The sequence below is a fragment of the Peromyscus eremicus genome, chromosome 4, assembly GCF_949786415.1.
Source record: "Peromyscus eremicus chromosome 4, PerEre_H2_v1, whole genome shotgun sequence".
Lineage (NCBI taxonomy): Eukaryota > Metazoa > Chordata > Mammalia > Rodentia > Cricetidae > Peromyscus > Peromyscus eremicus.
The window spans coordinates 54,265,968-54,282,633 of record NC_081419.1 but is presented as its reverse complement, the minus strand read 5'-3'; the positions used below and the strand labels follow the sequence as shown (position 1 = coordinate 54,282,633).

The following is a 16,666-nucleotide window of genomic DNA, read 5'->3' as shown; positions in this document are numbered from 1 at the left end:
AGGTGGTCTTTTGTAACAAACCTCTGGGGAAACAGACTTCTGGTAGCAGTGGTGGGGTCATGGTGCACCCACAGGTGGGAAAAGGAACGAATATTGAGCTTTCATCACTGAACGTTTTTGTAGTACCAACAGTCTTGATGCTTCTAAGGAGTGTAAGAAAAGTAGCGCTTTCCAGCCATGCCCCACCCCCCGTAGTTGGGGGCGTCATCCTGTCAGAGTGTTTTAAGGGTGCTTTTGTTTGCTCAGCAACTTGAAGAGGGTCTCTGTTAGAAAAAGTCTGGGTTCTGTTTTTGTGTTCATGCTGCTGCAAAAATAGAAGCCCTCACTGTTGAAGTTCTCCGAGGGAGACGGGCGGGAGGTGGCGCAGTGCAGAAAGGAGTGTTTGGAAAGAAGATGTCAGTGGATATTATTTTAGTCTCCCGCACACAGAACTGTGTGGTGGCATCTGGAAGAGTCATTACTTTCTGCTCCTACATTTCCCTGAACTTAGTGAAGGATTACAGCGGGCTGAAGCGCCAGCCTTTGTTTTCCTCACACAAGGGTCTTCTCCAGCTGAATCTTGGAAATCTGGTTAAGCAGAATTTTTTGAATCAAGAAAATAATTCTGGAGGTGGCAAAGATTTTGTTGGATGTATGAAAACAAAGTTTGAAACAAATCTAGTTTCTGACATATGATCTCCTGGGGCAGAAGGGCACCCACATTATGTCTGTGTGGACACCAGAGCTGCACCCACCCCTGAAGTCTGCTGAGGTCTTCCACAGTTTCCCTTTTACACTCTGTTTCCATTTAAGGGACCACATATTTTATTTCTGTGGGACAAGTTAGAACCCAAACTGAACCTTTCTGTTAATCTGGATTTTTTTTTTTTTGAGACAAGGTCTCATGTAGCCCAGGCTGGCCTTAAACTAACTATGTAGCTGACAATGCTCTTGAACTTCTTTTTTAAAACATAATGTTTTTATTATTTTTGAGAATTTTCAATCATAGATACAACATATTTTGAACATATCCCCTTCTCCTCACTCCCCCTTCTAACTTCTATCAGATGTACTCTCCACCCCTCCCAACCTGGCATCTTTTTTTACTTAATTTTTTTGTGTGAATTTCATACAGGAACACTGTATTTACATAATTTCCACGCCTCCTTGTCACCCTCTAACACTTCCCTTGCCCCCTACTCCCTTTCCAATTCATGACCTCCTCTTTAGTTGCATAATGATAATTACGCAATCAATTACAATTATATATCACTTTGCTGGGTCCATCTGATGTTGTTGCTATGTGTATATGTTTGGGGCTGACCAGCTGGGGTTGGATAATCTATCAGGAGCTCATCCCTGGAGAAGACTGACTCTCCCTCTCTTCAGAAGCCACCAATTGCCTGTAGCTCTTCATCTAGGGGTGGAGCCTTGTGAGATTTCCCCATCGATACTAACATCTCAACGGGTGTTGTCATTATGTAGATCTTGTTTAGGCAGCCATATTGTTGACATTTCATGGGTGTGGCCTCCCTGTCATATATACAAGACACAATCTCAGAGTAGACATCTTGGTTCTCTGGCTCTTACAATCTTCCTGCACCCTCTTCCGAGATGTTCCCTGAGCCTTAGGCGGAGGAGTTGTGTTGTAGATGTATTAATTGTGGTTGGGCACCCCATGGTCTGTTGTTTTCATGTGGACCAGCTGTGGATTCTTGTAATAATCTTCATCTAATAATCTTCATCTGCTGCAAAGAAGAAGCTTCCTCGATGGGGAGTGAGAGCTATACCTATGGGGATAAGAACACGCACGTATTTAGAATACAGTTAGGAGTTATATTGGTTTGGGAAAGTAGCCATACTAGGTTCTCCGACAGGGTCCATGACCCCACCAGCCATGAGCAGCTGGCTAGGTTTCCAGTACCAAACCTGAATGCCCTCATCCTGAGCAGGACAGAAATCCAAGTGGACAGCTGTTGGTTACCTCCAAGATATCAGTGCCACTACCACACCCTAGGGGATGTTTTGGCACATTCTGGCCATTGTGTGGTTGGGAGGCTTAACAGCTAGGTGGGACTGTCGATTGGTGGCTTTGCTTTGGCAACTTGCGTGGCACTTTCGGACACTCCGAGAGCTAGTTTCCAAGGTGCAGGCTTCCTGGTCAGTTCTAGCTGGAGTCCTCCAAGCACTGTGTCAGACGTAAGTAGTGTCTTCAGCAGCAGGTCCCACCTACAAGTTCTGGGAGGCAACCAAGAGCAATGCCAATAGGCTATATAGTATGGGTAGTCTCTTCGACCCCCCCGCCCCGGCCAACAACTGGAGAGGAAGTTTCCCCCGCCTGGTGGTACTGGGGGTTTTCTTTGAGTCTATCTAATGCCCCTGAAAGAGCACTATTGCTCCAAGTAGCATAACTGCATTTAAACTGAGTATGTATGCACACACACACACACACACACACACACACACACACACACACACGTATGTGTGGTTATTTTAAGTAAGCATAAAAATAATGTTTCCCTATGACTTTTTCAAACATCCTTAATGTTATTTATCCCTCCTTCCCTCCTCTCCCTCTGTATTTCTCTCCTCCCTCTCTTCCCAGTTAAACCCCCCATTTCCCTATCCCTGCCTACATAGCATCTGTGTTCTACTATCTCCGTCTCCAGGGCGCCCTCTCCACCACCACCCTCCTGTCGCTTTTCACTTCCCTGGTTTCTGTTTGCTTTATGCTGAGCTTCTGATCCCCTAGCCTCTGCTCCTCAATTGCTGGGGTTACCTCTGCCAAAAATGGGAGGTGGGAGGAAGGGAGGGAGGGAGGAAGGGAGGGAGGGAGGGAGGAAGGGAGGGAGGGAGGGAGGAAGGAAGGAAAGAAGGGAGGGAGGGAGGGAGGGAGGGAGGGAGGGAGGGAGGGAGGGAGGGAGGAAGGAAGGAAGGAAGGAAGGAAGGAAGGAAGGAAGGAAGGAAGGAAATTTTTTGACTAGCCCAATCATCTGGTTCAGTCTGGATCACAAAGCCAAAAGAGAATGCCCTGTGTATACAGAAATTTTCTCTAGATGGCGCTCCAAGGCAAAGTTTCCCAGCCAATCTCTGGAAAACAGAGGTGTGTGTGTTGGGGCGGGGGTGGGGGGCTTAAACCTTGACCAACCCTCCCTGAAAGTGTTTCCTTTTTTCTGGTACGAGAGACACTAAGGCACACAGCCCAGTGCAAAATGAAGGTTTTCCTTAGAATACTCACCAGCGAAGCTGGTTGGTCGCAGTCTTCTGTGAGGACGGCCTGTTTTGTAACTGCCTCCTGACCCACCGTGCGTTAGCATGAGTAATCAATCTTGCCTTCTCCCTGGGACTTGAAACCTGGTTGTGCATTTTCCTAAACCCATTGTCTGCAAAAATGGGAAGGTGCATAGCTATGCGTCACTGCTGAGCAGATTTTGGTCCACAAATGACAGGACACTCAAATTATGAATATATACACCAATTTCCTAGCCTGTATCTCACAGAGAAAATAAGATTATTGACTCAGAATGGTTTTGCAGAAGCCTCCAGGCTCGTGTTTAGGAAACCAAATCATTTTAGCTCATTAGAAATTGAAAGAAACAAAGGAGAACTTTATGGGACAAGCAATTTGGTATGGATTTTGATGGACATTTAGTTCACCTGGAACCCCACTGGTCACTTACTTATTTGTTCCATGCCCCTGGCTGGAAATATAAAAAATTGTGGAATCAAAGCTTCAAGGTTATCTTTTGTTTTCAAGAGATCCTATATAGTTAAAATTCACTGAGTTTTGGCTTCCTCTAATAAATGTAATTTATGACTAGGTAACGCTGTCATCATCTATGAATAAAACGGAGAATAAAAACCTATACATCCATGATACCTATACAAATTCTCCTTATTTATGTAAGTAGAAGGAAATACAATCCCACTATGCACATGTGTAATAAAAGAGGATGGCCGTGTCTCCCCTGCATCCACAGTGTAAACCAGGTGAGGGAATGGACCATTTTAGCTTGTATTCTGTAAACTCCAGGCATGTCTTGATGTCTAAGTTACAGGGATACTTTTGAGGGTGGGGGGTTATAAATGATATGTGCTCTCTGACAGATTTTCCAAGGGGGAAAGGAAGGTTTCCTCAGAGTCAGGATTCTTTACTGTCCTAGAAACAGACTCATTAGCACTTCAGGCATTGCCTTGCTTCTTGGAGGGTCTCAATAAAGACTAATTGAATTGAATGAATTTAGTTTAGGACAATATTATTTAAAGAACTGTGCTGCCCAGTGTCCAGATTTTGGGTTTTTGTTTTGTTTTTAAGCACTATAAGATGACGAACAATTCTCATCGCTCAGAACCTTGCTCTCATCGAATCACGCTAAGGTTCAGCTAGGGTTCATATAGGATATTATGATCTTGCAGAATTCACTGGATATGAAGGAGAAAGAGCATGTGATCACATTAAAATTTATGGTGGTACTGGCGGCATGGCGCTGGTGGGGAGCCGCAGTTAAACACTAATAATAACCGAGTGTCACAGCACACACGTTGACACCTCCTGACATTTACCGGGAAATCTTAAATCTTTAGTGTGGAGGTGATGTGCTTCAGTCCATCTTTGTGTTGTCAACAAGGTTATTTGGGGGGCCAGCCACACCATTTTGTTGATAATTCAAACTGGAGCGCAGGAGGAACATGTAGGGGGAAATTTGTCCTGTTCTCAAGCTGGAGAGTTTCCTCTCATCTGCTGACTGCCGTTATCAGATAAGTCCTTGATCTCTGAAGTCAAAAATTTCTTCCAACAGGAATCTCAGGAGCGCAATTAGAACTCTTTGCTTCCCCCTTGGGAAGAACAGGCCATCCAGTTGTTAAATAAAACATTTCAGTAACCACAGTCCTCATCATGACAGAATCATATGCCTTTGCCGATTCTGACATTGCAGGGTACAATAAGTTCTTGATGTTCTGTTCTGTGACCGGCTGTACTAAAGTAAATGATAATCACGCTTGAGATCTCCAAATAGGATTTTCCCTGGCACCACTTTGCCAGTATAAGTAGTTACACTTACCTTAACATAATTGCTATATGTTATATAGCTATTGCGGTACTAGTATAATGAAATTTGCATGTTAAAAACACTTAAATTTTCATGTAGAAGTAAAATAAATGTATGGTAATTTTTGTATTTAGGGAAGGAGTGGAGCTTCATATTTCTGCAGAACATCAGCTATGGGCACTATAAATTGTCAATGGAATTGACCAGTTGGACGCAGTGGTTCAGTTGCATTTAAGACCCCTGCTCTTTAGCCATGTGAAAAAGCTTTTATTTTTATTCTCCCCACCTGCATTCCAGAGCCCCAATTAGGCCTTCCATGCTTCTAGCTAACGTTCTCTTTATTCACATTTATTTTATAAAAGACAAAAAGCAAGTCCACACATAATTAAGAACCTGGTGTGCTGGTAGCCAAACATACAATAGAGCAGAAGGATCGTCCAATCCATTTCCTCTCACAGGAGAATCACCTCCATAACTCATTTTAAGCACTGCCATTCATGAGTTATGAGTCATTCCCTTTCTAGTGAAAATAAATTCTCCTGCACCATCAGCCTGCACTGGGTGTTTTTCTCAGGACATGTAAATTGTAAAAGTGTACGGACATAATCGTGTCCGACGTTAGCCCCAAACTGTAAGCCCTGGCTCATGGACACCGGCTTGTAAGGAAATGTATGCAGTCTGGGGCTTGGAATTGTCTGGTTACAATACTTTTTCTTTTTCTTTTTTTTTTTTAAGTGAGTTTATTCTTGAGTTTTTTATGGTGTTGGTAAACTGCTTAATCTGTCGATTTGTGTTTTATGACGCCAGCCAAATCCTTCAGGTCAGAGAGACCCAGCAGCCGAGGCACCGTCATTTATCACAGCTTCCATTTTCCGCACTGTTTGACATACTAGTGGCACTTTCTTGGGACTGAAACCTGGCACCTAAGGGTGTTAAGTTAGGGGCTTTAAAAACTTTTCAATTTTCATGGGTCTCATATTTAATCCTGATTCAATGATGGAAAATAAAATTTGGAGCAAGCTTTGGAGAGTCCCCCTGGTCTTGAAATCTATCAGCTGAGTCTGTTGGGAGCTTTGAGAGACCTGGCTTTTCACACAATTAATATGCACCAAGTGATCTCTCTGTGCTCACAAACCTGTGATACTATGTTGGCTCACTCGGAATTTATCATAAATAAAACACAAACTGTATTTCTGAACAAGACCGCTGAAATCTAAAGACACACATTCTTAGTGTTAAAAGATCAGGCTTTGGGAATCCAACAGTCCTCTCCCTTTGCTTCTTTGTAAAACGCGTGTAGTAGATGTGAAAAAGACAGCTCTGTTTATTGTGTATCCAAATCCAAGGAGAAGCCTCAGTGTCCTTGAGTTTTCCCCTTTAACTGATGCATTATTCTTTTTTGTTTGTTTGTTTTTGTTTTGTTTTGTTTTTTCCGAGACAGGGTTTATGTGCCACTGTGGTACTTAGGGATTTTCCTTGTACCATTCTCTCCCTCTTTCTGCATGTTTTATCAAAAAAAAGAACTATGTGGACTGATTTTTGCATGACCATATCAGGACTTCCTGCGAATGGAAGAAAGAGCATTGCCAGCCCACATACGTGATTACAGCATTAGGGGAGGCTGAGGCAGGAGGATTGCTGTGAGTTCAAGGCCAGTCTAGGGATACATAGCAAAACCTTGTCTTAAAAAAAAGCATGTTGACTGATGCCAGATATTTGTGTTGAAACATTCTTGCAAATGGACTAAACAAGGTAATTGAATGTACAGATGGAGAAAGACTACAAAACACAGATTCCACTGAAGCTAGGCAATGTGTGCATGGCATTCGTTATAGTCTTCTATTTTTAATGTTTTTATAGTTCCAAAATATTTTTCTAGTATAGTCATAAGTATAGTGATAAGTTAAACATTAAGTCTTAGAAGTGGTGGGAAAAAAAACTAAATATAATCGATAAAATCAACGTAAAATTTTTTCATTTATGCACTAAACATCTACTCCATGTGAGAATTTTATAAGGCACATCACTGGGTTTTGGTACTTCTCCTTTCTGACACTTGCCTGGACAAGCATTTGCAACACTATTTGAAGGCAACAATCACCATTTGCCCCAAACATGCCTTGGGGTGTAGCATCTGGTACTAAGTATGTTTTGAAATTCCCAGATGTAGAAGAAAGTCATTCCGGAATAGACTGTAAAGTCCACTAGGACTGAGTTTGGCAAGGAGAGTCACTGTGTGCTTAAATCAATATTTTATTCTTGCCAAGTAATTACTTGACCATGTTCATCTTCAGAAGAAAAGCAAATGCGATCAAAAACTATCCCACTCCCTTGGACCACGAAGGCAACCAGCATAGGATCCCTGTGCTGGGATAATGGAGTGGGTGGTGTGTCAGTGCTGGCGGCGGCGGCGGCGGCGGGCCCCTAACTGCTGTGGAAACATCTGGTCTCAAGACAGGCTGATATGCCTCTTTTTCAGCCCAGCAGTCAACGCTGTTGACACCAAAGGGGTCTGGCCACTGACCGTCGGTGAGATTGTTTGGCCTCTTCCCTTCCTTTGAGGACTGTGGGCGACGGCTGTTCTTCCACTCTTGGTGTTTTCATTCCACGCAATCTCTGGCTGCCAAAGAAGGACCTACTGTTTAAAAGGCAGGCCAGCTATAGCAGACAGCCGCCAAGCCTACTCAGAAACCCTGCTGGTTACCAAGAGAAGTCACTGCTACTGTAAAGCTTGAGAAAATCCTCTGCCTGAAGTCACGGACTTTAGCATATCAAACAGCTTGACACTCACCCGCTTGCCCTTAGGGCCTGTACTAAGAGGTGGCCATTGCCTCATGAAGCAAGCAAGACAAGAATCCCAGCCAGTAGCTTGTAGGGCTTGCAGCAAATGCAGGCAGAACCCAAACGTGGTCCTGAACAATTTTTCACCACTGTGCCCCACCCATGACTGAAATATGACTGGAGGTGTCACTGAAGGCACCCTTCCTGCAGAGCCATGGGATGCTGTTGGGAAGTCTCCCTTACAGATAGATTCCTCACATTAGAGGTGCCCTAGCAGATCTGGGCCAACATCCACTGGGCAGCTTGGGACATCGGTTTAGAAGACATGAGCACCTTATAAAGGGTATTTACAAAGAAGCCTTCCAAGTGGCTTGGGCTAAAGTAAATGTAACAACGAACCAAAGGAAGGCTTGGGATAGCGACTGTCAGCCTTCTGGGTACTAGAATTAAAACCCAAGAGAAGCTACCAGCTTCTTGCTAAGCGCTCCCTCGCTGCTCCCACTCACAGGACTTGCGAACTCAAGCCTCTAAGTATCTGTTAGAATATGTGCCAAGGAGCGGGGATATGGAGAGCAGAACTTCCTGCCTCTCAAACCCCTTGGACTGGTCTAGGTGGGACTGTCTGCTTTCCTTGTCCATGAGAGAAGGAGAAAGTGCCGAACTGAGACAGGGATTGAAGACTCCATGTGACTGGGCACCTTCCGGGATGCAAACAGGACAAGATTTGAAAGGCATGATGTGCTGTCTCCAAAAGCGAAGCAAAGATGGCCGGTCATTTCCACTATTGCGCTCCTCCACGATGCAGGATCTCCACAGAGGCAGTTGTCCGGTGGCCAGGCTCTCGACATGACTGTGCTGTACGTGCAACCCGGGAGGGCAAAAACTAAGACCATGATCTCTACGGCACTCTCCCTTGGCTGGGGCTGGTGCAAACACTAAATTTGCTAAGGACACTTTTCAGAATGTCACTATTTAATTCAGACCAAGAATAGTTTGGTTACAAAAATATCTGCATTTTAAAATTCAATATAAGCTATTTCTTTATTATTTTCTATTAAAACATTTTTAAAAAACAAAATGATTGTACCCAAAACCTTTGAAAGTACAAATAAAATTTTCTTTTTCTTAAAAAAAAAAGTCTGAAAATATACAGGATATATAAATTTTAATGAATAAATGTTCTTTGTGGATTTTTTGACACAAAGAAAAGTTTTTGTAATTTGACTACTGACTTTCTGATGATATCCAGTAGGCTTTCTCCTGTGCATATAGTAGACATTTTATACAAGTGGGCTGTTTCATATCTGCTGTCAGATCTTTGTTTCCTATCAAGTCTCCTTTGCAAAATGATGTGTGCTATCGGGTTGATCTGGGGGCAACAGAGGCAAGTTTAGACTGAAAATGTCAAATGGCTTTGCAGCACCAGCTGGTACCGCTCAAGAACAGTGCCCTTCGTGGATAAAGTACATGTCAAGTGATTCTGTAGAGCCCTACTACCTGTCCACGGCACTTAAAACCTGCACATCTGTCCCTGTCCTCTCACAGTAGAGGTGGTTCACGAGCCAGGTTGTCTGGGTTCTAATCCCACCTCTGCTACTTCAGCTATGTTACCTGGCACTTCTATTAGGAAGATAAGAATAGTATCTACCTAGAGGGTTCTCGTAAGGGTTCATGAAACTGGCATATTTAGAAGAGTTCTTGGCATACACTGAGCACTATGACTGCATTAGTCATTGTTAGTATTTCCCCAAGCCTATTTTCTCAAACATACCAATTGCTTGCTACATAGCAAGTGCCTAGTAGCAGCCGTTCAATGAAAAACTCCTCTCCAGCAGCACCTAGGGCTGATACTACATCTGTTGTATTTTGCAACTGTTCCGATTCAACAGACCCACTGTGACAGCCACTTTCTTTGTGATAGTCCTGAATTCACAGCTACACAGACTCAGCTTCACAATGGAGACACGCCCTAACGGCCTTAGATCCTTACGTTGGCTACCGACAGAAACTCACTGGTGGCCTAGCGGCACCTGAGAAGGAATCTTACTGATTTGGGTACGTCAAAGTCCTCAGTGTTGTATGCTGTAGGAGGTAGGGAAAGAATTGTCCCAGAAAACATGTCAGCCCCTCGAAAGGCTGCCACTGGAGGCCGGGTCAAAGGATGATAACACGGCCTTCCTTAACAGGTGACTTGAGGATTAGATATATGCACCTGATTGTCTCTCCACTTAGACATTGTATTTATTGCTCGTATTTCTGATACACACCATGAGAGAGTGCAAGCAAGAAGACATATTAACACAAAAGTCAAGAGAAGTCATAATTATTGAGGAGGGACATAATTTTATTTGAAAATAAAATAATAAGCGAGAGTCGAGAAATAAATACATCAAGACATGCTTCCCCTGCCTCTCTGTTTTCTTTTTGAAAGTATATTATCTTCAGCAGGCAGCTGACTGTTTCTACTCAATATGGGTAAATGTAGGTCTGAATGGATGCGAGGGAAGGAAGATGGATGAGGGTGGGGAGGAGCAAATAGAAACTTAGTGGCAGGTGGACACTTTTCAGGCCTGATGATTCTCAGAAACCATTTACTAGGCAGCTTTAAATCACAGTCAAGAGCTAGGTGTCGCTTCACTAACTCAGGTACCACAGTCGGAGAGGTAAATACGCCTGGTGCGGCCTTGTAGATGCCGAACCTCCGGGATTCTTTATTCTAAGGGTCCAGTGACGAGCTGCAGAGCCTTGGAGTCATATGAAATCAAAAGATTTTATAGAAAGAGAGTTCACGTCTCTCATTAAATTCTCAAAAGTATCTGTGATATAAATAATTTTAGAGCCAGGTACCGAATTTCAAGAGAAGGGGAAAATAAAAGGTTGCTGTGTGAAAACTCCCAGCGACAGAAGTAGAAAATAGAGAGAGAAGGATAGTTTATGACTCATCAATAAAGAACAAGGTCCAGCCCTCTGCCTTCAGGGCAGAGGTGGCAGGAGAAGGGACGTACATGAGAACAATTTCCCCAGACCTGCCAAGGCTTGGGAACTAGAGACTTCCGAGGTCACAAAATAGGATACAGTGGTGGGATGATGATGAAATGGTGAGTCCCCCTCTACATAGTTGAAGATTTGCTCTTACTGCAACCTGTTCAGGAACCAGAGTATTTGCAGGAGATAAAAAAGCACCATTGTTGAGGATGCCAGCAAGAGGACAAGATATGCAGAGGGTAGAGAATCCTGAAAGCCTGCAGCCTCCTGGGTGTGACCCCTCAGCTCCTTTTTGTTCCGTGTTTACATTGTTGTTCTAGGCAACAGACGGGAGAGTCCAGAGACGTGGGTTTAGATCTAGTGTTTGGGGAGCTCCAGCGAAAGATCAGCCAGACATTTGGTGACCCTATGGTAAGGCCTAGCAACCAGCAGGCCCCTCACACTCACCCTGGTTCAGGGTGAGCCTCAGATCCCTGCATTTCCACGTGTGCACAGTCATCAAAAGACATTTGAGAGAACACAAAGAAAGAAAGGGCTCAGAGGATGCAGGAAATTCAAAGGAGCGGAAGAAAACATCAGAAATGTTATTAGTTTCTTCAGCAGGGTAGGAAAAGAGTTAAGACATCTGTGGGAGAAGAACAGGTGGGATTATAAAAGGAGCAGGAAAAAATGCTTAGCTTATACATTTAAAACTCCTAGAAAGAAAGAATAGTCTGTACAGGAAATGGAAGAAAAGAGATCTTAAAAAAATAGTAGAACTGATACTCAACCTATTGGAGTTCCACTCATATAGGATAGGAAAAAATATTGAAGGGCCAGAGAGACGGCTCAGCAAGGAAGGGCATTTGTGGCCAAGCCTGAAAACTTGAGTTCAGTCCACTGTGTCCACGTGGCAGGAAAAGAGAACAGACTCCTAAGAGTGACCACCATGTTCACCCACGGCACACCCATACATGTACACGCATGCAAAAGTTAAATAAACAAATAAACATAATAAAAATAGAATGAAGAGAAACAACAAAAAGATTTGAGGAACCCTGTGCTGGAGAAATAGAACCTACAGAATAGATTTACAATGTAAACAGAATGAGAAGAAAACCCTGAACTAATCATATCTTTCTGAAATTACCAAATACCATGAATGAAAAGGAGATTCAGAAGCAAACGAACACAGGAAATATTAGGAATAAGAATGGCATATTCTTCCCAAAAGCAACTTTACAAACCAGACCATAAGGTAGCTAGTCTTTTAGAGTTCTGAGAGAAATTATTTCCCCCCAGAATTGATAGGCAAACTAACAGTTGAGTGTGAAAACAGAATAAAGTCCCCCCCCACCCCCGTCCCTGTCAGGCAGCGCCTTCGAACAACTGGGTCCCCAAGAAATGGACACACTTTCTCATGAAGGCTGACAGATGTGTTCCTGAAAAGTGGGGCAGAAATCGAGGAAAGGCAAAGGATGCAGACCTAAGAGGCCATCCCAGGAGGGAAAAGCAGAAGCCCTGAGAGGGAACAAACCAGACCTGGTTACCTCCATAACACAAAACCATCATATAGGAAGTGTGAGATGTTTGATTCTCTTCAAAATTAACAGACATTTCATAAAGTCATGTAGGATATGGAAAGGCGTAGCTGTTTCAAAGAAATCTGAACTCCAGGAAATCAAAGTATTTAAGAAAACAGTCATTGTGTACTTGTTGGCTGGGCAGTGGGTAGCATTTCTAGGGTGATCATGAGGAAAGTTCTGGGCATAGGTTACGTTGGGAATGGAGGGGAAGTGTTGGGGACCATTACCTCTCATCTGCCACTACACCATCAATGTTTCAAGGCACACTTGGGGGGGAGGGATGTAGGAGTGTGCTCTCCTCTTCCCTGCATTAATTGTGAGCCTTTAGGCACAGGATGGAGCAATTTCCCCATCTGTAACTGGGGATAATAATAGCTATTACCTCATAAGACTAGTAAAAATACTAAGTAGGTTGAGCAGTTGAAAACTCTTAGGAGAATTTATAGTAACATAGTAACATATGGTAACAAAACTGTGTAAGTATTTGGTGAATTATCAAGTGCAAAAACGTATGTATATTGTGTAGCAATATGGTAAAAATGTCACCAACTTAGTTAACAAATGAATTTGGTTGCCTTTGGGAATCAGGAAATATGAACAATGAGGGACTACAGAGTTTTGGCGTTAGGTTTCTTAGTATGGTTTCAGAAAACGATTGCCGGTAATAAAATAAACAAAAACTACTCTCCAACAGGTTTTAAAATGAAGGGTGCCCACAAGCTTTCACAAGTACTCCACAGCCCAGACAATTTATTAACATCCCCACGTGTTGTGTAAGTGATGTCATATGTGTTTCCAAATCTAGCCAAGGAGCCAAATCAGTTCTGAGAAATAAAATTGTCAATCCAGGAATCCATCACTCAGTTCTTCCTCTATTAAAACCACAACTAATTAAAGAACAAAGTCTTCATTGCCCCAAAAGAGTCTTATAGGTATTAGCCTGTAATCCGAGATCCATGGAGGAGAAACATACCTGAAAAGTAATTTCAAGCTGACTCCCCTCTTCCTACCCTCTGATAAAGAATTTAATAAGTAATGGAACCGGAGACTTAGACTGTGATGGGGGAGGGGCATAAGGCCTCGGATGGAGAGGGCGCACAGATCTTTCTCCCGAAAGTGCATTTCCTCCTCCAAACTAGTGAAAGGGCCAGCTGGAACCAGAGAACGGGTGCTGTTCTCGCGCCCATAATGATATCCAATCGCCTCCAGGAGGAAGTACACCCCAGCCACACACTTCACACAGCTCCTGGGGTCAGAAACAAAGACCAGGAAATCATGTACTCTTCTCTTGACTCGAAGTCCTGGCTGTCGATTCCTCTGCCAACCCCCAGTTTCTAGGATTTACCTGTATGCTTTCAAGTCTGTCTGCTGACTCAATACAGATTAAGAGACTTGTAAGATAATTCTAGAACGTCATCATGCACCAATCTGAGTATTTCTCTGTTCCTCCACTTACTATAAAGAAAGGTTTGGTTGTGTTTGCTGAATCTCATTTGAGTGGCAGCCAGGGGCCAGAGTTTTCCAGTTTTGAGGGTCCCTTCATCTCCCCCTACTTCCAAGTGCAATGCTTATCGTACTGTGTGCAATAGCAAAGCACACTTTACCCTGGGTCTTTCCCAAACTGTCGGAGTGGAGAACACAACCTCCTCTCTACAGAAAGGAATGAAGCTGACAGAGCTTTGTCTTGACGTGACAGCAAGTGAATCCCTCACTATGGGGACCTTAGGCTAAGCAAATGACCACTCAACATCCTGTCATCGAAGAGGGTGACGGTTAATCATTTCCTTAAATGGTGTGGGCCTGAAACCAGCTGATGGCTGCTCAGCTGACTGAGTTTCCCCAGCTTCCCTGCCCCTGGCACTGACTTGCCATTGCCCCCTTCTTCCCAGACTGCTGGGTTTCAAGAGATTCTGACCGAGGTGGAGATTTTAGCGGTGATTGTGGGATGCCTGTGTCATGACCTCGACCACAGAGGAACCAACAACGCCTTCCAAGCTAAGTAAGTGTTCTAATTGTCGTGATTTTAATGCATTTGCCTTTCTGTTCAGAGCCAAAGGTGACGAGTGCTAAAGAGTAAAGCATTAATTTCTGGCATCAGAGGCCAAGGCCATGCAGGCTTGGGCATGCATGTCATGGGGCCCATCCATCTTTATAATTCCCTATTCTTCTTTTAATTGCAAATTCGCCCTTCACGGCATGCTTGTTGATTTGCCCTGCCTCTGCTGACCTCAGTCAGAGAGCACAGCTCGGGTTTGCAAAGCCCTATTCTTTTCCTCTCAGCCTATTTGCCTCTGTGGCATGACAGGCTGCTTGGACCTGCTACTCTCAAATCTGGTTTTGAGGTGATTAGAATAAAAACAGGCTCAGGAAGATTAATGAACCAAAGAGTGTTTTGCCCTTCCCATCCCTATTCCCAATGAAAGACAGGAAACAGACAAAGGAGTCGCATAAACATAGGGATGGGTAAGCCACTGTCTGCCCTGCACGTAAGTCACGTGGATAGACCAATCTGTTCCCAAATAAGTTGTACTGGTCAAGAAAGCTACTGCTTGGTGGCTCACATTGTGGCAAGGGACACAGAACTTACACATGTTAAATTCCAGGTGTCGGGACTCTCGCAGTGAGGTCAAGTTTTAATGTTCTTTGAACTAGCTGTCTGCTAAGATGGTCAGAGGCCCTGGAGAAATGTTTTGGATTGGGAGGGCACAGGAAGAAGAGCTTCTATAGAGAAGTGGGGCAGATTTCACAGTTCTCAGAACAGGTAGAGCTCTGCTCACTGAAACTCCGACGGCCCATTGTGTGTCCACTGCTTCTTCTCTCAGCTTGTCGCTGCTTTCCGTCCCCGGAGCCAGACCTTGACGTCTTGATCTGGTCTAGCAAACCGCTTTGATCCTGTGCCCTTCCCTCCATCCTTCACCCTCTAGCTCCCCACTTGAAGTGTCTCTCCTCAATACCCAGAATCCCTTGACCCTCTTAAACTTCTGTCACATCCAGTCTGTAAAAATGCAGCCTTGCTTCGGTCTTACAATTCAATGTCTTGCTACCCTGCCTAGACTTGGCACAGCCCCGGGAGAAAATATCACAGTTGTGCAAACTGGAGACACAGCAGACAGACACCCTCTCAACTCGGCTGCATGCTCAGGACTCCATGTCGGTCTGTCTTTCTGCATACTCCACCAGCTCAGCCTGCATTGCTCCGAGCAGTTATGTACCACTCGTGTTCTGTTTTCCTAAGCTCCACGGCCTCCCCACACCGCTCTACGGATCACCTTGCCTCCTACTTCCCTGAGAAAATTGAGGCCATCAATCGAGAACTCCCTCAATTTCCTCCCCTGCCACCTACACACTTATCTATCCCGCCGCATCCTTTCCTCTTTCCCTCCTATCTCAATGAAAATGCTGTCTTTCCCATGGCTGAGGCTAATCCCTCCACTTCTGCTCTGGAGCTTTCCTGCCTCTCTCCTCCGGGACCTTGCTCTACCAATCTACCCACCCCCCACTCCTGTATCTCCGTCTCCCTGTCTATGGGTGTTCCGCACCTAATTAACATGAACAATTCTGCCCCATCCTGAAACATCCACCTGCACCCCCGCTTGTCTTTTTAGTGACTGATCTGTTTCCTTCTTTCCTTCCTAGGCAAGCTTCTTGGAAAAGCGTCTGTGTTGGTTGTCTTCGCTTCCTTTAACCCTGCCTCTGCACAGGATTTCAATCCCCTCTCACTAGAAAAGCTTCCCTCAGTGACCCCCTTTCCAAAGCTGTTGTGCCCTTTTTCATGCCCTCTGTTCTTGGCCCTGCTTTCCATGGATCGTATTTTCTTACTGCCTCCTTCCTGAATGTCTCTTCATCTTTTCCTCCCAAAAGATATTTATCTACCGATGTAACCTTCCTCCTCAGTTTGCCTCAAGGCCTCTTTCCTTGTGTGGCCCCTTCCGCTTCTGCCGAGCCTCCACACATCCTGAGCTCTAGCTGCATTTCTCAGGGCCAGGATTCACAAGCGCTTATCTACAGATACTCCTCCCAGCTGCTGGAAGCGCCTCCTACTTGAAGTCCCGGAGTCCTCTCCATCTCCTCCTTCATTGGGTCCTCTTTCTGTCTCTATTCCCATGAATACACAAGTTACTTGGCAGCCTCAGCGGCACCCTAGCAGAGCCAACCCCTCCTCTGCACTCTTGGATCAACTCCTGATACTTCCACAGAAGGCCCAGCTCCCCTCCTGCCTAATTGGCACTCTGGAAAAATCCTTTCTTGTGCACAGAGGTGTTCATGTCACTCTCCTGCTTCATCCTCGGGCCTCCTGCAAGTTCT

General features: G+C 44.5%; 1 protein-coding gene across 1 annotated transcript in view; it reads left to right on the top strand.

The window, feature by feature from the left end:
* Pde11a (phosphodiesterase 11A) overlaps window positions 1-16,666 on the top strand; it is a 232,951-nt gene that overhangs the window by 143,782 nt on the left and 72,503 nt on the right. The window contains exon 11 of the mRNA XM_059260747.1: window positions 14,251-14,360. Coding sequence (XP_059116730.1) covers window positions 14,251-14,360 — 110 coding nt within the window. The remainder of the gene's footprint in view (window positions 1-14,250; window positions 14,361-16,666) is intronic.